This window comes from Branchiostoma lanceolatum, chromosome 1 (genome assembly GCF_035083965.1).
Source record: "Branchiostoma lanceolatum isolate klBraLanc5 chromosome 1, klBraLanc5.hap2, whole genome shotgun sequence".
Classification (NCBI taxonomy): Eukaryota; Metazoa; Chordata; class Leptocardii; order Amphioxiformes; family Branchiostomatidae; genus Branchiostoma; species Branchiostoma lanceolatum.
In genome coordinates, this window is record NC_089722.1 from 27,162,885 (window position 1) to 27,186,568 (window position 23,684).

At 38.8% G+C, this 23,684-nt stretch overlaps 2 protein-coding genes and 2 non-coding genes across 5 annotated transcripts in view; 3 read left to right on the top strand and 1 right to left on the bottom strand.

Annotated features, from left to right (window-relative positions):
- Positions 1–6,778, top strand: part of LOC136445869 (synaptotagmin-6-like) — a 36,370-nt gene extending 29,592 nt beyond the window's left edge. For both annotated transcript variants that reach the window (XM_066444076.1, XM_066444086.1), the window contains exons 8-9: positions 3,682–3,853; positions 4,443–6,778. In XM_066444076.1, the coding sequence (XP_066300173.1) occupies positions 3,682–3,853; positions 4,443–4,587 (317 nt within the window). In that variant the 3' untranslated portion in view covers positions 4,588–6,778. The remainder of the gene's footprint in view (positions 1–3,681; positions 3,854–4,442) is intronic.
- Positions 6,779–9,108: 2,330 nt separating this feature from the next.
- Positions 9,109–18,412, bottom strand: LOC136420314 (synaptotagmin-2-like). The gene is made up of 9 exons (XM_066407194.1): positions 18,408–18,412; positions 16,814–16,887; positions 14,257–14,356; positions 13,846–13,939; positions 13,329–13,365; positions 13,043–13,158; positions 10,484–10,610; positions 9,748–9,919; positions 9,109–9,303 (listed from the first exon to the last, which is right to left on the bottom strand). Exons 1-9 carry the CDS (start codon positions 18,410–18,412, stop codon positions 9,156–9,158), a joined length of 873 nt encoding a protein of 290 aa, XP_066263291.1. The 3' UTR covers positions 9,109–9,155.
- Trnac-gca (transfer RNA cysteine (anticodon GCA)) lies at positions 10,063–10,134 on the top strand. The gene has a single exon. It is a non-coding gene; the product is annotated as a tRNA-Cys (tRNA).
- Trnac-gca (transfer RNA cysteine (anticodon GCA)) lies at positions 10,858–10,929 on the top strand. Its single transcript has one exon. It is a non-coding gene; the product is annotated as a tRNA-Cys (tRNA).
- Positions 18,413–23,684: the final 5,272 nt, after the last annotated feature.

A 23,684-nucleotide genomic window follows, 5' to 3' on the forward strand; every position in this document is an offset into this window, starting at 1 on the left:
CAACTGTTGTCTTTCTAGTAGATCTACAGCGAACCATATGGTACTGATTCCTGAAGACTGTTGAACAAATCTGGCGTCACGATGAGGTTCTGGCTCCTGGCTTCAAACTCAAAAGGTCTTTCAAGAACTGCTTCTTCCCCCATCAGTCATTACTTACAACACGCTCCCTATAGATTATTTTTGCTATCAGTCTGTCACAGTCTGGTTGGGAGGTCTACGCCGCCAAAACACAGAGGACTAATAACACATCCTGCGGGCTTCCCCTTCAGTGCGTTTGGGAGTGGATCAGGTCAAGAGGAGATAAAAGCTAGTCCATTTGTCTGCACTCCTCAGTGGTGTACTTGTACTACACAGGTAAACGTACGTGCAGAGAATGTAGAAGTGCCCCCTGGCGTACCAAACGGTGCATCTCCGTGGGATCTGTAGATAGAGAACGCCGTAACCCCTTAAAAGGCAATAAGTACGTGGGTTAGTTGTGAGATAGCTGGAAGGCCTGCTGTTAAATCGCAAACAAAGCTTGACTGGCGCGGAATAAAACTCACTTTGTATGAACTTTTATGCGGTTTGGCATGAGGAAATTATCTTACGATTTTTCATTTTAAGTTTTGCTAACTATTTCTTCTGCGAAAGCTAAAGATGATGTGTAGGGAATAACAAGCAGACAAAGGTGAATCTGAAGGTTTTGCAGAGTGAAAGATAACAATATGGAAACTGGAGTAGTATTTTGTCAGTTTTTTTAAAAGCGTAAGAAAGAGGAGCAAGCATTAGTCATAAACGTCTACATGTTGTTGACCCATCCTGCCGTCATATTGGATTTTCCTCGTTATTATTTTTATCGAAAGGCTATGATAGAAGATGCCACCGACAACAGTTGGCAACAGTTTCAGTCACTAGACAGTTGAGTTTCATACGACAAGGGCACGACTGTCCCAAGATTGTTGTCGTACACCCGTCGTACTACGAATGTGATCTTACCTTTGGATAATACCAAACTTGCCGCTTGTTCTGACAACCATTAAACGTAGGTGAAAATATAACGGCGATGTGTACTGATATTAACCTAACCACGCTTGTTTAATTTGCCTACTTTTGTAATGGCCTTCAAACACATTCTAGACACATGCCTAACAAATTGCTGCGAAAGCGATATCCCATTCGCATGATCGAGCGACCACACTATACACCGAGACAGGTCGATTTCGCAAAGACGTGGTAAAACCTATCATTTGAGACAAAGGTTCAAGTTAAGAAATGGAGAATCAATTGGAAATAATGGGTAGCAGCTGGTGGTGGGTGAGGGTCGCAGTTTTAGAACCGACCCGTTTGTGAATTACTACAGCCATGGTCCACAAATCCTGACTCTGCTATGCATAACGCTTAGTAGTAGTTCTGATTAACTTGAAAACCTCAAGGTACCAGAATATGATCATATCTTGCCGGGGGGTATGGAACGTATAAGTAAAGGTTACGTAGTCAACATTGACAGAGTTGAAGGAAGATGCGTTTTCAAGTAGCGAACAGAGAGTTTACGACTTAAATACGTTTCATCATACAAGTCTTCACGTTTCCATCTGAAAGGACGAGTGCAGCCCCGACTCTCACCGTGCGAGCGGGGTTCGAACCATGAAATATGTTAATAGAGTGTTCAGAAAAATGCGGAGGGCTGTTTGAAATTTTTACCGGGAGTCAACGTCCGTATGTGGATGTCACTTTGGAACTAACGATCTTTCTTTTAACACATCGCCTATTAATTTTTCAAAGTCACATTATTGCATTAAATTGATATCTACACTAAAAATGAAACTAAAACTGTTCTAGATGACGAAATATTCATTTTAGATACATCTAAAGGCTCTGTTAAACCCATTTGCATCACTGTTTCGTATCTACATCGTTTACAAACGGTGGAAAAATAACCACACCAAGATCTCCCTATCCATTGTGTACCAATGAATACAGAATGTGACCAAACCGTGCGTTTGGGAAACAACTTTATAGCTGACGCACCACGTAACCCTGATCAACATTTAAAAAAGTAACTAGAAAACTGACATTGGGCACAGTCCTAATCTTACAACTAGTTCCTTTAAATTCCCTCGTACTATCTTGTACCGATTCTTGCTCCCTTACGTCAAATGTCTTATTCAATTCGGTAGACTTTTATATATTTGGTTGACATCTCGACACTTCAACACCTTCCCTTGACGAAGTTAAATGCACTTTGACAAGAAGTCTACGTTACTATTATTTTGGAATCAAGATACCAAGGTCATTTGGTGAAAATCGATACGTGGTAATTTCATTACTCAAACGTAGTCTGTTCCCCAGTGAATTGTACCAAATTACTTCGTCTCGTATTAACAAAGTAGATAATCTCCTTTCAGTCAAGAGACTCGCACAGTTATTGTTTTTGTGGCGCAAAGTTGAAATTTCTAAGTAGAAAATAATTAGGTATTGTAATAGTCAACAGTGTTATGTTGTTCTTTTTCTCGTTCAATCTCTGAGATGTGACTATGTTATATTACAATGTGCATGAACCATAATGTAATATAACCGGTGTCTGAAACATTCAATGTGAACCGACGGCGTGTATAATCATACGCCATTGTCAAAAGAAGTTTTATCATAAATACCTAACAATTAAAAATATAACCACTGAGACTTTCGGACTGTTATCATTTTTTGACACGGGTCAAGTCGTCGGCAATGGAGCTAACATATCCCGAGGAACCATTCTCTCAGGCCCTCTAAGTTGACCAGGCGGAAGTAGAAGCTTACAGTGCCGAGAAAACCAAGCCCGCAGCATCGAGAGAGTCTGGCAACATAAGTCAATCGCACACAAGACAGTGCTTTTTTTAAGTGCACAAATCAATCAGGGATAACAACATTATCATTGTGATGTGTTTGACAAGATGGCTTGTTATGTCACTATTTTCAGCTTACCATTGGCCCAAGTTCACCGCCAAGTTAAACGCAATCATTACATCCCCAACAAATGGGGGTTATCGCGGTCAAGTTGAGTGGCCATTTGGGAGGCATTAGTGCATAGATCAATACCATGGCGCCTCTGTGTTGAAGGATACAGATGTATGTCACGTCCAAGGCCAGAACGTTATGATCGATGTACTCAGTTCATTCATGAAAACATAAAGCCTTCAGCTTATCAATTGATAAATTACACATGTAGTTTAGACTAGTGACTGAGTTACGTGGAGTTATTATGGGAAAGTCATGTGGATAAATTAAAAATGCCTGGTTCATTGTGTTATTATATATATATATATATATGGCCGAAGCTTTCTCTGGGTTGTCTAATAGTTACATCATACCATGTGTGTTTAAGATGGTCTAATATGGGATGATTTGAATTCCATCATTGTACATTCTCCACGAACTCATCTGATTATGAAAGCTCTCATTAACAGAAAATAAACTTAAAAAATATTCCGATAGGTAACATTAGACCACCAAAGAACTAGGTTGAATGATTGTATACAAAGATTATGTATTTACAGGAGAAGAACTTTGTATAACTGCTTGTTACACGTTGAAAGTGTTGCCAACACACTCGAATAAGATTTGTACACAACAGCCTTGTAACCATCATTTCGAATATCGATGAATCTGAGACTGTCAAATAACTTAATAGCTTTCCTCACAAACTTTTCCCGCCAATTTCAGATACGTACATCAGAGTCGCCCTGATGTGTGAGAGTAGAAAGATAGGCAGGAAAAAGACGTCCGTCCAGAATGGCGTCCCTAACCCGACCTATAACGAGTCATTTCACTTCGACGTGGCAGAAGACGACATGAAGGGTGTTTTCCTGTCACTTGTGGTGGAAGACTCCGGAGGGTGGGTTCTATTCCTATGTGCCTAGAGAGTCTTCTGTAATTTGGAACTTGACGATTCGAGCCTACCTAAGAATAGCCTGAGTGTCATCCTGTTTCAGTTCCAGGCTCTCAGGTAGAACAGGATGACACTCAGGCTAACCTAAGAATGATATGGCATGATGTAATAAGTTGTTATATTTTTTTCAAAGTCACGTCCTTTTTATCATATCATGTCATGTTATACATGACCCTTTCACGCCACATCATATCACATCTTGCGGTATCCTACTATTCTGTATCATATCGTTCTTTAACAATTTGAAAGCAAAAGAAGATTAGGACGTCACTCTATCATATCATATCATATCTCGTATCATATCATATCATATCATATCGTATGTCTTTCCTGTCACGTCCTTTGGAAGATAATGTATTTAAAGAGTTGAACTGCTTTTGCATTGCATACCCGGTAAACCGCCTCATGGTGTGACACACCAGGTCTGTACTGAAGAGTACAAGGTGCATATCCTTCAGATTTATGTGATCCGCTCACACCAAGAAGGACCCTTCCTTCTAGATCACTTTGAATTCACCCTTGCTTCTCCCCACAGCCCCACTCTAGGTAAATGCGAGGTCGGGCCGTGGACGGACCAGTGGAACGAGATGATGGACAACCCCCGGAAACCCGTCACCAGATGGTGTCAGCTGAAGGAAGTGACGTCAGACAGGCGGAGAAGCAGCGAAGACCAGGAGTGACAGCCATAAACTTGACTCATCTACTCACATGTACAGACTTTACATTGTCGTAACAGACCCTTTTCACGGTACCATTGCATGCTGGGAGACGAGGTTCACTATGGGTAGCAGGATGGCAAACAGCAATATTACCATGACAACCGGACCAGACACAGTACGAATGCAACACATACGTCTAGTTAGGGTAATTATGTTGTTTGCCCCTGTGTTACCCATAATGCAACTTGTCTTCCAGCATGCAATGTGATACGCGAAAAGGCATACGGTCTATGGTGTGAACTTTTATCACTCTCTTAAAAACCATGATCACAGCCAAAATATAAAAAAAATAAGTATTACTACTACGGCAAGGTTGATGTAGATAATACGTATAACTGTCTTTTTAGGTCAATATTCTCCGTATTCTTAGATGCTCTACAATATCAAAACAGTGCCGTCTATAGGCTTTTCGGCGTATTTCAAGTGAAGAGGAAGACTTTTAGCTAACCATGTATCAAAGTGCCAAGGGTAGATACTTTAGAATAGTTATGTAGAGGCCTTTTTACATGAAAACGTTCTGATTTACATGACTTATACCGTTGTCAAATTTTCAAAAGCCTTTGGAAGTCTTTATATAAGAGACAAACAATGGTGCAAGAATGCAAAATAGGATCTTTTGATATACAGGTTTGTACATTTACGTTATCAATAAGTACATTTATAAAGCCAAAGATTTGTGAAAATGTGAGGGAAAGATCGAAAGTAAATTGAAGTAACTTGCATGAAAGCAGCTTTCGGCTTTGGTGAAGGTAATTAGAATATAAAATTTTTTCAAGTTATTTAGACATGGTCATAACAAGATGATAATGTTCATATGTTTGCTCCTACTCCATTGTATTTAAGGCAGTGAAACTGAAAGATTTTATCAAGGATCATTAAAATTATTCAAGTCCTCAAGATTGCAGAAAAAGAGGGAGGAAAAATTCCGAATTCTGTAGCAAATGCAGTCATAAAACCTTCAATTTTCAATTAGTTATGAAGTAATGTGTACATTTTTAATTAAAGTCAAAACGGATAGCACAGAAACAACTAAATTCATGAGTGGAGGACGTCAAGCTAACAGTACAATGGCGCCATCTGGCAGTACTGATCATAATTGCACCAAAGGATAGTGTACGTATCCGTCAAAGTTCGGTATCTTATTTCCGGCGTTTTACTTGGTAAAAATCAAATGTATTTACAGGATTTGCGACAGCATTCATAGATCTATTTTGCTTTGCCTTTGGGTCAATGGGCGCCGCCACGTTTGTTTGTGACGTCATAGATCGTGTTGAAAGTATGAATGACCAAATGACGCATACAAACAGTTCATAGTTTTAGCATGAGATTCTATGGAACTTTCTGACGTTCTTTTGTGTCGACATCGATGTTACACTATCTAATCCAACAGTCAAACGTGTACATAATAGTCGTTTTACTATCTATACTAATCACGTGGACCGTCTCAACGATAAACTATACCATCACTGTTTGAACGTGATATCATGTAAGACAGACGTAATAATGCTGCTATGTGATTGGTCAAATAGTGTGATTAAATCTAAACTGTAGTCGTCTTTTGGTGCCTTGGATATATCATACGTACCTTTGTTGAATATTGAAATCAAATCAAAGAGGTTATAGGCAGATTTCTCATAATTTTTTTTTTCAAGCATACTTCTTAGATATGTAATGGCTGTGAAATTCTTTGTTCTAAATTAGACTCAGCACAAAATGTTCGGAAACTTAAATTTGATTCATCATATCCCCGCTGCTTTCTTTGTGATTTTCGATTCATTATCTTATTATGATGTCCAGATGAATTAAAGCTTATCAACTCATGGGGAGACTGTATCTTTGTCCTGTATTGACCAGATGAACACAATATAAGGTACAGTCTGTATAAGATGTCAATATTGTTTATATCTATATGTATCATAATGCTTGATATGTAAGTTATGACATTTAAAGAATAGCTGTCTTATATGTACCTTAGAATGTTTTGTTTTGTTTCAAATGAGCACTAGGACAGTATTGTTGTAGCCACTGTGCAAACAAAACTACAAAACTTTCCATTGATAGTACATGTAAATTACCTGTCTCTGAATGTAAATGTATTGTAGGTTCCCTTTGTACGATTTCCAGTGCAAGCATTAAAGCCTTTTCGCAACATAATTGCTATGTCAATGTGAATGGCGTTCATATTTTCGGTTCATATTTCGGGCTGAAAATTCAGATAATACGTTTTTCATGTCTCACAAAACATTGCATTGTCAGTCTTTTACTTCCCGGTATTTTCTGGTCTGCAAATTTGTCTGATATTTAACCTAGAGAATTAAACTAGTACTCACGAAAAAAGGAAGTTGAAGCTTGAGTATAGCTTTCAGACGACAGACGCCATCTTTATTCAGGTCGGGTAGGGGTAGTCGTGTGAGCAGCTGGGAGAGGTCACCAGGTCTTGGCCGTGGGTTAAGGATGGGCATAGGGATTTGATGTGGACCCCCTCTTTGACCCCATGCTAAAACCATCTGCTCTCTCTGTCTGTTCTGGTGTATTTTGTGGTACTAGTCTAATCATCTATGTCAGAACTATACGACAGTTTAATCTTCTGAAGTTCAAGTTTAGTTTCTGAACAATACAGAAAATGTTTATGTTAGTTGTAGAAGACCTTACGAAAGTCGCTGTACTTTTGTCGTGTCAATAAAGATTTCTTTGTTAAGCACATCACGCCCTCTAGCGTAGATCTTGATAACAGCACCACTACCCCACTGGGTCTAATTTGGGTATCTACAAATAAATGTTTACAGAGGTCAGCAGTTTACCTGCCAATAACACCATAAAATATTCGACATAAAATGCTGTCTGTAAAGGCACTTAGATAAAAATCGTTAAAAAGAGGAATATAAGTGCAGACGCCTGCTATTTCAAAGGGTAATCTAAATCATATATCTTGTAAGATAAGACAAGAAACCTTACGAGACCAATTTGAGAGATCCCAAAGTTGCAGGGTAATAACTTTATAGGATCAACGTATTGGATTTACAATGCTATTAACCCTATCTAGAGGGGGTGGCTAAATGTGCCTTTTCCTAAATGTTATTTGGCAAACATTTGATGATAATGCTTATGATTTTAGTGTTTCCATGGCAATGTGTGTCTGACACATCGTACATCAAGAACATGTAATAATTCAGCACCAAGGACAGGGCATCTTTGAATTTTGGTTAGTAATAAAATCGTTCGTACTTCTCCTAACTTTTCATTTATTTTGCTATCTTAAAATATGTTTTCTTATTCTTTAAATTACTATTGTAAGTTAAACAGACTGAGTTTTGTATACAATCACACAACAATATTTGTGAAGTCTCGTGGTTCAGATGGGTACTTTATTGGTTCTTTTCGATACGACATGAATCCAAAAATATGCCAAATGAACAGAAAAAAAGAGCTGTCTGCCCCAAAATCAATTCACATAGCATATTAAGACGACGAGACAGTTCAGCTTCAGTACCATAGAAAGGCACCAGGGGACACACAATCGACCAGATACCATAATGATCAATCCACAATTTTATGAGTTATGCTGCCCATAAACAAAAATATTGACATAAAAATAGCACCGAAAACATTAACCTACTTGGCGAAGGCGATGCTTGTAAAAAGATGGACTACTGTATATGGACAACCTCCGTTATCGTACAAGGATCAGCCCCGTCCGTTTTCTACTTCGTTACCGCCTGATCTATATAGAATTTCCCACGGGTGCCAAGCGACACACCTTGGGGCGATCTGTCACACTTCGCCGAGATTGATTGTGAGATAAGGCCTGGGGTTAATAGACTATGAACCTTTGTGACTACCGCTTGGTCCCGTGAAAATAGGTGTCGCCTAGGTGTCCTCCTTACGGGAGTAGGCTACTTGCTGCCGGGAGCTACACCGAGCCTTTTCGATCTCGCTCGTACATTAAATCAACTCAGAACTTCGACTCAAGGCTTTTTTATTGACATTTTGCAGTAACTGTCAAACAGCACTCATTTAAAATCAATCTACAAAGGTTAGAATTAGATGGGTAACATAGATAATATTGTACTTTTGGAATATTGCACAGAGACGGTAAGCTTTTACTTGTGTTGACCATAAACACGGGGCGATGTGGAAACAGGCATACCGTTTTAGAACATCAAAGATCGACGATGAATACACAAACATATGATATCTAGGATCCGATACATGCGTGAATAAATCCAAATACGAATATATGAATCTCTAAAAAGTATATGAAGGCAGCGTTTATAACCAAAGATGTAGACACAATTTGCACTAATTGAAATAGATGATTACCTCTATGATATTCTAGTAAAGTTAACTCTATGATATGGTATAACATGTACATCATTCACTTCACTAGTACTTCATCGACATGTCTGGTCACACATATCACAAAATGTTTAGTTGTATTTTCAATTATGTTAACAGGAGCATGACAAACATTTATCTATACATCTGGTGATGATATATCTTTTATATTATTCCTTTTCGTCGTCTGTGCCTCAGCTCTGGACGTCTTCGCTACCCCTTCTTGTGTCTGACGTCACGTCTTTTAGGGTACACCAACTGGTGACGGGTTTCCGGGGGTTTTCTAACATCTCGTTCCACTGCTCTGACCATGGACCAACTTCACTGCCTCCTAGCGATGTTCTATGGACATAGCAGCATGAAAACATTCTCTTTAAAACGATAGAATCCGTGTGAAGTATGCGTGCAAATCTAAAATACTGTACATTCTCTCATCTAACTTTCATGTGAATCTAAAAGATATCTGGAAATTCTCCAACAAACCCCCTCACAGTACCAAGTGCACATGTGCGAATGATGCCCTGTGGTCTAGGTCAAATTTCGAGATCCCATGACTAGTTAACAATAGTACCACTTGTCTTTAACTTTTTGCAACACAGGTTTTGATAATGACGGAAGTCTCCGAAAACTAGTTAGCCATCTGTAAGGCAGCAGAGCGTCAAGTCAACTGTTACTTACCAACTGTTTCTATACGGCGAAAAATGGTTTAAATGATAAACTTAAGTCACCGAAAACCAGTGTTGCACAACGTTGCTGAAACATCTAGGCAAGTCAACTGTTACTTACCCAGAGGTATCCTGTACGACCAGCGAGAGAAACACTCCTTTCATGTCCACCTCAGCTACATCGAACAGGAAGGACTCGTTGAAGATCGGATCAGTAGTTCCAGTTATCACCCCCGTTTTCTTCCTGTCTATCTTTTTGCTCTCACACATCAAGGCCACTTTTACGTAAGAATCTGAAACGACAATCACCAAGTTTTCTTTAAAATCTTGTACGATGTTTGCATATTGTATGTTACTAATCAATCAATCAATCAATCAAAATCAATCAATGTACAAATTAAGATAATACAGTATTTGAACCCTCTGAAAAACAGATGGGGGTATAGCTCAGTGGTAGAGCATTCGACTGCAGATCGAGAGGTCCCTGGTTCAAATCCGGGTGCCCCCTACTTGATGACATGACTTGATAGTCATTGCCGAAACGATTGGCTTGAATTTTTTTTGCAAATTATATTGGATCATAAATTACATAAAGATATCAAATTAAGCATTAAACATTAGTGGATCGAAAAAAGGAATTCATCGATAAAAAAAACATGATTAATAAGGAGGAATATCGTAATCTCTTTAAATGGATACAAGTTACAAAGCTCAAGAGGGTTTGAAACAAAGGCATTAAGAAATATGAACGCAACTGTAGTATGATATGTGTAGCAATTATATCAAATGTTTTACATCAATTAAATAGTTCTTCTACTGACCAACCAACATTAAATCTTAAATTTCTATAGACTAACCTGGAGGGGAAAGAAGGTGGCTCTTGGGTACGATGTTCCGTGCTTTAATGATGGTAACTGTCAGTTGACCCGGCGACGGCAGGTAACTCAAGGAGAACATTACCTGGCGGATGTCTTCTCCTAGAAGCTACAAGAGGTGAAATTCGTTTCAGTAATTGATAATTTGTTACCTCTGCACATCAATCGATAGAAAGCAACAAAGCAAATGAATTTAATACTTCTTTCGAGATGCCCCGAGGAAAATTAAAGTACTCTTTTAGACTAATTTTCAAGATATTGATAAGAAATGTATTTTTCTCTGTGACGATTTCACATTTACATGCGGCCCAAACATTAAGATAATAAAGACATTAAAAGACGTAATTCTACAGAGCTGGGGTATAGCTCAATGGTAGAGTATTCGACTGCAGATCGAGAGGTCCCTTGTTCAAATCCGGGTGCCCCCTAATTTTGTCATTCTATTTGACAATCTTCAAAAGTAACGATCTAAGTTACATTTTTTCCAAAGGTGGCTTACGTCAGGGACGCGTTTTAAAAACTGTTCCAGCTAGAAGATTTTTAGATGTTATGATGGAACACAGTACACGGAAAATGGTTCACCAGAAACTTGAGTATTTGAAAGGTGACCTTACAAAGGAATCTTGCAACACTAGATTGTCGAAAATTGGCCTATTTCAGTCAATGGTAATTTGTAGCTCCTACATCAGCTGTCATTAGAAACCCCGCAGCAGTAACAGAGATAATGCTGGGTTAGAGAGAGCGTAGGTGTAACAAATTACTTTAACGAATGGGCTCTTGGTAAAGTGCGTCACGACTTCCTTTTAATCACCGTTGATGACATATAGAGGGCGGCTCAACAAAGATTTCCCCTGAACAACTTCCAGTTAAGCGCATGAAATGTATAACAATATGACTACCTCCTTGTGTTTATTCTCATTTTTTGAATCTCTACAGTTCTTACTGTACAGCTTCTAGGCTAGAAAATGTGTCAGCTGAATTCAGAGCGGTGCTTAATTTTATAAATACGCGGTGTAATCATTCAAACTTTTCATGGAAAGGGTTCCCCATTGACGAAGGGGAACAAAACTTGTAACAGTTACATGTACGTAGGTCAAAAACTAAAACGCGTGCCCAGACTTGAATCCTATTAGTCTATGGCAAATTAGTCTACGAAAGCCTTTAATGAACACGCTGTGTATTCAAGACCTGATCGCTGCTCTGAATTCAACTGGTTCAACTATCATACCCACTCTAGGGCTAGCAGCTGTGAAAAAGAATCTGACTTTGAAATTGAGAAAAAGCATGTGACCCATAGAGATATGTATCATTATACTTGTATATACATCAAGCCACCTACAATACCTGGACGTGGAATATTGTCTATATGTTATTAAAATTTAAAAAAAATGCACTTTGATATCTAATATTCCCCAGAAGAATATATATGCTAATGTCTTTTCATGTTATTTTACCCTCATCGAGAATGTTATTTTCTTTGATGGTAGATAGCTACCTTATTTTCGTGAATAAGTTACATAAGTCTGGGCCCTCTAGCAGACTTCTTTGAAAGTGTAACGGTAGTTGCAGACTTTGAAACAGAATAAGTCAAGAAGGGAGTATAAAAGGGATTGTCAGGAGTTTTGACCTGCATGTAACAATAGTATAGACCAACATACTGGGACGTAAATTATGCGTATTCTTCATAACTGATAAAGAAAGTTTATATCTCATGTTATTCATGAATATTACATAATTGATTTGCTATCTTTATATTGTTAAGTTGCGGGCGCCATTTGGGCTTAGCAATAATCTACTCATGTGTCATCCCGGCAAAAACATGTCCATATCTCTGCTAAATCTAGCAGCACGTCATTTAAAGCTTCGTCAGCAATCTGTTGCATCAGGAGCGACCTAGAATTCAACCCATATCCATCCACATAGCAGCCATAAATCGCTTGAATGTAACGACAGGTATTTACAAGTTGCCTCAAGATACCATGTGGATCTTTATATGGCCCAATTCCGTGTAAATGATTTGTTGTAAAGATTATAACCTGAATGGCCGACGGGGGATGTAGTAATAAATTGCAATGGAATCAGGCCAGGTCCATAAATTTCACATCAACAAAGTCACAAGGATCGAAAACGTAGATGTGACCAGATAACAAAGGTTCAAAAACCCAATAATTCCTTTCTTCAACATAACGCAGTTATGGCCAGTTATATAATTCTCTACTATTTATCGTATTTATCATTTCCGTCTATTGTTCAATAGCTGTGGGTTTGGTAATGTTGATCAGTAAAAATTATCAGATAGACAAAAAAAATAACCAATCAGAGGCCCACATTTGATATTGATTATGAAGCCTCGATGCCATTGGCCAACCAACATCCGTGGTTTGTTGTCCCCGCTACGCTCGGTGGTTTATTCGATTGTTATCATAAAAGAACATAGCAGGCCTCGTGGACCTAAGGGGGGGGGGGGCATTGTCGCTTTCTTATTTTATTCTCGTGGAGAAACTATGGGGGTATTACCGAAAGATCACAAAGTACACGAACCGCCGATGATCTTCTTCTGCCTCGGCGGAGGCTTCTCAACACTTCCTCCGGCATGTCCAGCTGCTCCGACTGCGACCGGCCTCTGCGATGTACGAAGCCGTCCTGAAGGCAAGCCCCTACAGAAGAGATATAAAAAAAATTCCTTTTGAAGAATTATTAATGGATGGCACTGTCCCTGAGGAGGGGGGGTCACTGACATGTACTGTTTAACGAATTTTCAAGCTTCTCAAGCGATGTTCATCATCACACAAGACGTATGCAATGCAGAATTTTTCTCATAACCAACCTGAGTTTCTTCGTCGAACTGCCCGACCAGCATTGTCCTGAAATTAATATATAAAAATATTGTTGATTTGAAATGAGATTGATTTTGGATTTCGTTTTAGAAGTTTGGGTGAAATCATATCTTCGATTGCCTGATCATTTTAAAACATACATTGTATGAAAAGTCACATTCAAGAAAACATGTGTATTCTATGAACATCATATATACATAGTGCTTTATTTCATAAATTGAAACAACTAGTTTGTGCAGTCATATATGCATATGTTATGATTAGATATATTGTGCCTTGATTTGAATAGAAATTCTGTAGGAACATGAAATAGCGTAGTTAGATTGTTCACAAAGTGTTCAGATTTGTGACATCAACATATACATACGCATGTACGGAACATGATTTGGTTTATGTCCCTACATCTCGTACATATTCAATTCTTTGATGTCTTAATGAAAGTCTCAGAAGTGCAATCTGGCTTAGATCTGAATTTACATTATGCCTATGGGCTATCTGCAAACGTACATGTCTCTCTGTGGAGTCTGTTGACCTAGTTGGCGATTCACTCGTAGATTCGCGAGTCTCCTTGGACAGCTGGTTGTCCGTCCGCGACATTCGTCTTTGGAAAATCAAACAAAATGCACATTAATCAATATTCTTCAAACCATGGCAAGTCATCCATATACAGACTGGTTAGTTGTTGAGAGTATACTAGCAAAGTGATTTGTTCAGATAGATCTATATTTGATGGCTTTCTAAATGATTGTGATACCTGTACGAAAAATGTAATATGTAAAAATCAAAGCAGGTGGAAAGCCTGGAAGTGACAGGGTCAAATATGACAATCCGAACTGAATAAGATTGATACTATAGTCTGAAATTCTCTACATTCGTCTAGATGTTTGATTATATATGGCACTGTGTGTTTTCTCTTACCTTTTAACAGGAGACCCCGAGCCACGCCTGTCTTTTCTAGGGAAGAACATTCCCTCCTCTCCAGCTCCCTCCGATGTAGTCAACATAGAGAAGCGGGCGTCTTAAGGAAGAAAAACAGCAATGTATACATGTATATTAACCTTCTCCCTGCTGCCTAACCTTGTAGCCAATAGGGAATTGGGTGCTAAGTCCGAACAGTCTAATCTAGGAAAACTTGAAGAAATTACTTTTGGGAAGACAGTAAAGTCATTTGATATTAATGATGTTGCATATTGATGCAGAACACCAACGATTAAAGCTAGGGAAATATCTTTTATTCCAATGTGTACAGTTTTCTCGAATTCTGTCTTAGGTTCCCAGAGAATGCTTCAAAACTGCCCATGTCCATGGAGACATCTAATTGCTACCAAAATATTGATAACATTTTCTTACATAATACTTGTAGTCGTAGACATTATTTTATTTGGTCAATCTACTTGGAAAAAATAACGTTTTCCGCAATAAGACTGTCAGTCCGGAATTATAGTGTCGCATGTTGAGATATATTTCAACGTTTAGTAAGGCCCACTGTAAGGTACTTTCACCTGTCTTGATATCAATATTACCATCATTATTTGGTGGACCGACTACTCTCCCTTGGCAGCCAAGTGCTGAATTGCGAGGAGCTTACAATTGGCGGGGCTGGATAGCAAGGATCTGGATCAGCTGCCGTTCGGCGCTAACTCAGGTGACCTCAATAACACAATTGCCCAATTACATGTGCGGCCATACGACTGTAGGTTTTGAACCGCTTTAGGTGTTGATATATGTTTTGTATTTCACCGCTTGTTAAGGCCTATAATAGTTTCACCTGTAGCTGAACTGTAGAGTAGCTACATCATTCATGGCAACTCTTCTAACATTTGGCAGGCGATAACGATTGCTGGGCTTTACGCGATGACGAGGCAAATCCTTCAAGTACCTAAAAACATTCACGAAATATCACCAACCAAACTCACGACCATTATCAGGATGCTACAAGTAGCTGCAGATTCTAAATTCACTTAACGCTATCATCTTTACCTATGTAGTGTAAGTCCTTGATCTTTTAATGTATGTTTGAAAGGTTTATGTGGTAAAGGGTTTCTTCACAGACGACATAGTTTTACTTTCCGTGCGCATCTGATGCGGCACATGCATATATGTGGCTCAATGTTTCCCGCGAGTTCCATCACTGCGCAAGTAAAACACGTTCTAAATCACTAGAGCTGAATCCTTCTCAGTCTTAAAAAGAATCTATTTTTGACGCAAAAGCTAAACACTGAATTATTCAAAAAGTTATGTAAATTTATACCTCTATCTGCAATTTACATTTGACCATTTAATTCTATGGATGACATCCTCTGGAGACTGTAAAATTAATGCTAGAGGACGAAAAGAACCAGCAAAACGAAACGCTGCTAAACTGCATGTCAAAACTACAGGGACAAAGTCGGTAACACAAATTGAACCACAGAACATAATGTATCAAACAAGATATGTGTATATAACAAGTGTATATAATAAATGTGGTAGGTTGGTGATGATGGAAGAGGTAGGTTTTCTTGTTCCTCCTCCTTCTCAGCGTTCATTCCCCAACAGAGAAACGTAAAAGCCCAAGAACGAAACAAATTCATCAGGTTTTGCGGTAAAAATGATACGACGCCCATGCGGGCTTTTTTGGCATTATGAGTCGGCACAGTCGTGCCTTTTGAGGAGGTGATTCTTTTTCTTGAGAACAAGGGGAATTCATGAGCGTGTAGATATGTCATCTATTGAATCAGATCGGTGTGGCCTTTGCTTGTCTCGCTAGCTTTCCTTACCATAGCCGCCCAAAGACCATGAAGCACGAGTCAAGCATTGATAGCATTCTAAGATGCAAGACTGTATGCTTAGGCTTCCACGTTTGCCAGGCGCTAAGACATGTATACATAATCAGGTTTTGACTTGTCTTTTTGTATTTGAAAGAGGCTAGGAAAGCAAAACACAATGTTAGAAAACTGTGCTGTTCATAGAGGCTTGTATAGCTGCAAGGCAACAGTCTGTCTTATGATACAAAGCAGCGAGAATACTTGATTTCTATCTAGAATTCAAAACAAGAGATTTAAAGAACACTTAGAATCGTGGTGAATGGTTGAAAGCTTATAACAGCAATCCTCTAGTGAAGATTACTGGAAACAAAGTGCGACTTTTTCCATCGGCAAATCTGTCAATTAAGTGGTTTGTGCATTCGAAGTGCAATATGTGTTATATCACTTGTGACATGTAAATCTATTTCACCCAGAGAATTTGCTTCGGATGTCTACAGGACAAAATATATTTTAAAAAAACGAAGGCCAAGTTGTATTCTCATATAGCCCAACCCCTTTCCTCAAGATACATTTGAAGAATATGAATAATTTTTTTGTTCATTCGGATACCCTTTAGCTAAAGGATAAGCTTACAATATCCATAACAGAAATATACAATAAAGCAGTACGTAATATGATACGTAGTAATTAAAGGCGAATGCCCAAGAATACATAACGCTGAATCTTACCAAGAGAAAGTCGTCGACTGTTTCGTGCCTGCATCTTGTCGTCAGGAGCGTAGCCCTCTTCTGGCACAGCCAACCTTTACATACAGGGAGAGAACACCCAAACTGTCTGTCATGGATCAATACTGTGTGAACAACTCTAACGACTCCACAAGCTGGTTCGGGAGACATCGATCTTATGCAGATGACACCCATTATGTGTAGTGCGTTGTAGGCTACAATGCTGCTTAAATTGGACAGAAATCAACACATAATCTGCCCCTTGACACAGGCTGCCACGTTGACCTTGTAGCTTAAAAGCATAACTGATACTGTGCCATTCTGTAAGAGCACACATGACCCATATCTTTGTGAAGATGATAACATGTACAAGGGCTGGCGCCATGTCCAATGCCCTACAAGTTACAGCAATACCACCAAGGGTTCAATGACCGCATGTCTTCCTGGAACTTCAGAACCATTGATTAGCTGACCATTGCGTTATTGTGAGTGTTCCAAACGCTTTTTACTCAATCGATCAAATGAGCTTATTTATGTGCATTTGAAGGGCATTTAGTCTAAACTCATTTGCTAATGCCTTAAGTGGACAAGGCAGTTGAAACGAAATTGTTTGAGGTATTTACACCGTTTTAACACAGCTTGATATACTATCTAATTTCTTCTAATTGTAGTAGAAACTGGTACTAGTTTGTGACTAAGTCAAAACTGCACACGCTAGCTGATAGAATTTAGCAACATCCAGCTAGTTTGTTCAACTGCCATAAAACTAATTTTTCCGAACAGGATTGATATGAATAAGCTTTGTAAGCAATTAGGAAAATGGTAGGGCAAACAGAGAGATAGAGGTGATCATTATTCAAACGTTTACTTATGATTTGCAATATTAAAGTATAAGATGTAAATACTGAAAAGATAATCTATGCACGTACATGCACTTTAGTAGAGTGATAAATCATAAATCTTTTCGTAATCAGTCATGCGGTATATCCTCTGGGGGCCGCGAACGGTTTGTCCAGGTAACCTATCACCGTCAGTATCACATCATTAGCTCTAACTAAGTCTTGTCATCACCACAAATCAAACGAACAACAAACATTGATTAAACCATCAATTACAATGTAAAAAGAAACAATCATCAAACAATTCGATGCAAATCAATCGGTCACTGCTGCTGCGGCCAGACGACAGGAAAATCGAAGGCAAACGTTACGTCTTTTTTGAAATACCGATTGCAAAAAAAGATGATAAATCAAATAATAGTGATATCAAGGTGCCAATAACTCAACCTACATTCCAGACGTCTTCAGTCTTTGAATATCAAGAGAAAGTTTCCTGACGACTTTCGTATGACTCTCCATAGCTTGGTAATTCTGCACCACGATGGAAAAGCCAAAGAACAGATTTGAGCAAAGCGCTTTTTGCTTGCTTGGACAGATATTTGGGAGTGTCCAAATATAGTAAGGGAGGTTGCTATGTAAGAATTTTATCCAATTGTCTCGAAACTAAATTCCACTGTGTAAGACTTCAACCCATTTTGTTTTATAGGAAAAAGGTTTTACTTACTTGTTATAAAAGAAATAGAAGCAACTAGACTCACCCCATTTTTGGTGGTAAGCATTGAATGTGTTCCCTCTGTCAATATGTAAAAGTCTTGCCGTAGTATAAAACGTTACCATCAGAAGATTCGAAGTATCAAAGGTCTGCGCCAGAAAAAGCGAAGCGTGGGAGTTACACCCTGAAGGGAAGACTCTTAGCTACAACCGGGTTCTCTTCATCTGTAGCGCGAAGATAAGACAAATACGTATATATCAAATTGGAAGGTAATTGTGACTCGGGGGGAAATCGGCTTCTTTGTGATATTTCCCTGCACCTTTTATTGCATATGAAGCTCCAAATTATGAACATGACGCTCGTTCTATGTTTTAGATCTGAGATTTTGTAAATAAGCATGACAACAAAGATTGAACGTGCAATATGTTTTATCGATTAAATCATATCTTGCGAATAGTTTAAATGATATCTTCAGCCAGATGTCTGACATACGAATATATGACCGTGCAATGTATATGTCATTCTTCATTAGCTTTTGAACACCTGTATTCAGTAATCAAAATAAATTGCATTTTTTTCATGATCCAAATGAACCGCTTCATCATACTATAGTAATTGGGTTAGAATGATTGCGATATGGGAAAGCTACATGCCAAAAGCAGATTTGACGGGTTCGCCTGTTCTGGTGCTGGCCGCCATGTTGGTGTCCCTATTTGCATCTCATGCGTGCATAACATTTTCATGTTTTGTCGGCAAGTGTTTAAACATTCTTCTGGTTGTTCTTCTTCTTGTCTTTAACCTATGAATAGCAACTTTGTGCCTTTTGATTTCTCGGCATTCAATAGATTATAAAGTGATGAATATGGTGTAAGGTACTCTACAGTGAGATCTGGCAGAAACTTTTACGAGTGTAGGCTGAAATTGATACTTTTTTTGTGCTTTGCTTGTCCCCTATTAAAGCTCTAAAGAACGTACAAAATCATGCTCATAAAATAAGAACGTATAAAAGACTTGACCTTGTTGAAATGACAAGCAGGAGAATCAGAGTCCTTTACACACCGTTTCAAAGACTAGGTTTGCTCCAAAGTTTTAACATCCATGTCGAAAGAAGATCAGGTGTCTTTATATGAATTCTGTAAGGCATGGCTCTGAGCGAGAGGTGTGGGTTTAGCTGGTACGTTATTGGTGTTGATATCAGACCACACGATCATCCGGAGTATCACTATCACTATCGTTGGCCAGGGGCAAGCGTTTCGAAACTATAGCTTTTATGGGTGTTGAGCAAGCTTTTCTCGATTCTGGGAAATCGCATCCCTTGATATCCCGTTCGCTTTTAGTGTCATCTGTTAACGTAAACGATGATCTGGTCCATGCTATACTGCCGAAGATGAAACGTTCGATTTGGAAACTTTGACAAGGAAGTGTACAATGACATTTTTGTGTCCATTTTTTTCTTCGTCTGTTATCTAGAGGGAGAGAGAGAAAGAGAGAGAGAGATGGAGAGAGGGATAGGTACAATGTTTATCCTTACAATGAATGTGAACTAAGCCCCTAAACTACAGTGTCTATTTGTCGACAGTAGTTTAGTGTAATCTCCATAAAGCCCAGTTGAATTCTTAAAAGTTGTCTTGAACGGCACAATTAACCACCTGCATGGTGCTAATGATTGACAATCACTGCTTCAAACATTTGGCCATTAGCTCACTTTATTGTATTGATCAAAGCTTCACGTAATATCTTTAGTTATTATACAGCAAAAACATTGAAATATTGATTACTTTAGCATTAAGGGTATACGGCAATTATAAAACACAACTTAGTAGAAATCAGTATGTAAGACTGGAAAATAAATCACGCCATTGGCTAATATGATGACATATTTTCATAATTGAAAGAAATAGAGTTTGCAAGTTGGTAAATATGACTTGGGTGGTATATTTTGCAAGAATGCTTTGAAAAAATGATGAATACATTGACTACAACTGGAGCTGAAGCGCTTGGCCTCTGCTGTGCGGATATCCAGTGTTTAATGTACCGTGAAACGTCCCCTTGATAGAAAAACAGATATTTTATCGTCACCACGGCGCAGAAAAAGATGAGACCTGCAATATAAACATGAAACACAGCAGCAGTTATGGCCTTGGCCTGTTTCTTCAGTAGATCCCAGCACTTTTCTATGATCTCTCGGGAGCCGGTGCTGCAACAGTCCTGCCTATTAACTATGGCACACGACACATTGTTCTGCTGAGTGGATTATATGACTGATAGAGGTCACTCCAAGCGTTGACCCGAGTTTTAACGGGCGGCATCATGTCTCCAGAAGCTCTTCATCAAGTGACACACCTGACATCACCTCGAATAAGCTAATCAAACCTCTTCGTGTTTTCATGTATTTTATCGAATATGATGTTGTTCGAAACATGTTAACATCACGTACGAGTAATAATTGATACACGAGGGATGTGCCAAATACACAATACATTCTCATGGCGTCCAGAGTAACACGAATGACATCTTCTGGCTAGAGTTTGAGGTCAACGACCATACCGCTGGTTACCGTTAGCGGAGTTGTTTGTTTACATCCCTGCGATCCTAATGCAAATTGACATACTTTGAAGGCGGGAAGACGACCTGCTATTAAGGTGCTTTTAGAGAGGTCGTTGCAATTATGATCGAGTGGCTGATTAGCTGAATAGATATGACATTCGCGGTTTCTGTAGATTAGGGAGACAACGTGCTAGCTTTCATGTTGCCATGTATGGTGCACCGGTGATATCTTTCTCACCGTTGTTGATGAGAGCCTAATAACCTTTCTGATTAAGAATCGTATATTTTACAATATCTGGTACCTTGTACAACAGTATTAGAAACTCGTGTACTCTACAACAAACTATGGGGTATGGGTTCCGACTATATATACTTCTGCAGTCTTTGGTGGAATTTCCATAGTCTATATAAAAATATATACAATGGAAACTCCGTAATGTGCCTCATATAAAAAGCAAGAAGCTGACAGCATTGTTACGATATTTAACATCCTCGTGTTTTGATCGCAACAAGTAATCTCCTTCAATTCGTTGTAGTATTTTATGAAAATTATACAAACTGCCAATTAGAATACCCATTAACTGTAATAGTCTTCTTCCCACTAGCACTCTACCTTAAATTCTTTTATAAGATTATAATGAACAATAGATCACCGTACATTACATGTTTTCCAAGGTTCATCTTTGTAATTGTCGATCTATCTTGTTTAGTCCTACAGCTAGTGCTGCTTGAAATATGCCCAAGCCATTTCACAAAAGTTTTGTTAAGATCCAAATTGCAAAAGGTTACTCTAATTTATCCAGCCCAGGGCAGCATAGAAAATAAATCATATGATAATTTATCTTACCTTTAAGCAGTTTTTTTTCAACACCTCCGAGTCACCTCTATCACTTTACTGTTGTGGTATCACTGTATTCAGAATCAATAAATAAAATAATGCAATAAGTGTGATTTTCAGTTTAAAGTTTTTTTCTATTCCCCAAGCTTTGAAATGCGATAACGACATAAAGTAGTTACCCGACCGACGCAATGGGGGAATGTGGATAAGACTTAGCCTATAGCTATCTATTGTCCTCACTTCATGCATCCTCCTCGCAGGTTGCAAATATCTCAACACCACTTAATTAATTTCACTTTCCTTCACACCAAAACCATTGACCCAATTAAAAGGCATCAGTAGAAATATCATGAGTAACTGCCAACTGCAATATGATTAAGATTCATAAGCTAAAGATATGCAAACCGAGAGAAATACATACAGTGTGTTCTGTATACGTTGATGAAGGTTAGACATCCGGGTAGTAAGATACGCCAAAAATAGTTACTCAAGCAACTGGATAAAATTTTGAAACAGTCAGACGTTTCAGACAGCATCCCACCCTCAACAGGAAATGGGGTCTACGCGTTGAACTTTCAGGCACTTCAAGTGGAATAATGCACTACCCACCACTCCCAGCCCCTGGACGAGCAACATTTAGCTACTGTACTTAAACAACAGTAGTTATTGAACTACTAGCTTACAACCTTGTCTTGAATTAACCTTCTTTTGAAGACTACGCCAATACATCATAAATTGTCTTAACCTTATTAACATATCTGTTCAGATTTTTGGTATAAAACCTGGTTTCCCAGTCCTATATTTAGTCACTGACTAAAGACAGCGGATGCTGAAATTTTATCCAGTTGCTTGCTATTTTTGGAGGGTGTTCTACAATCTAAAGTTGATGCTACGAATTTCAGATAGAATGTAAATCATGTTCGTCTAATGGAGGTTATACGAAGGGAAGCGAGCAATGACCACAATAGATTTAAATTATTTGGGATTACAATCAATTTCCTTTTAAAGCTAATCATATCATAAACCTCACGCAGGCAAGGTTTAAGTTCGTTTTACATTGATTGCCGAGCGACAATTGTGCACTTTCCGAAACGTAAAATCATAATTTCTGGGTTATGGTCAATTTTCTTTTAACGAGAATCATAGACCTCGCATCGCCGTGGATTACGTTTTACATTGATTACACAACAGCAATTTCTCAAGCAATAAGATTGTTTTGCTTGAGGATATCCAGGTTAACAAGCGCTCGGTGAGAGAAGAAGCAGGGGAAGACTGAGATTGACATGAAGATCAAATGTAGAGAAGGACCTTGAAGCTACTGGAATCTCCTGGTACAGAGCCAAGAGAGAAGCACCACGCCATGTAGAAAAGGACGGCCTGATGTATCTCAAAGGCACGGGATGAACTAAGGTGCTACGGTAAGGTATAGTACAACCTCGCAAACATACATACCCCCGATTCTACCACAAGGAGTAAAATCCGCTCACCTCTATGCCTGACATGCCCAAAGAACAAGAACGCCAAGAACAAGAAAGTCTATTGATTATAAGATATAGTTCGTCTTACCGAAGATGTGTTGTCTATTGGCCTTCTGGAGATGTTCAGCTTCCTGCGGTTCAAACGGCACCCAAGTCACCCTCGAGTATCTGACAGCGAATCCACGAAATCCTTCTTCATCGATCGGTTTTGCATATCTGGCTGTGCCGATCTCTGATGGGAACCCATTGCTTTTTCAAGGTTTCTCGAAGTTGTGTATTTATCCACACCCAATGGATGCAAAATAGCAAATGAATAGCTAATTAAGTTTTTACCAGGTACAACACAGGTTGTACATATCTAGCAGTGATTATATATGTTGCTCATTCCATCAAATATTATTAGATCGAAATTGTATAAACCATTGTAAAATTCCACTCCAATATTCATGTTGCAGTGATC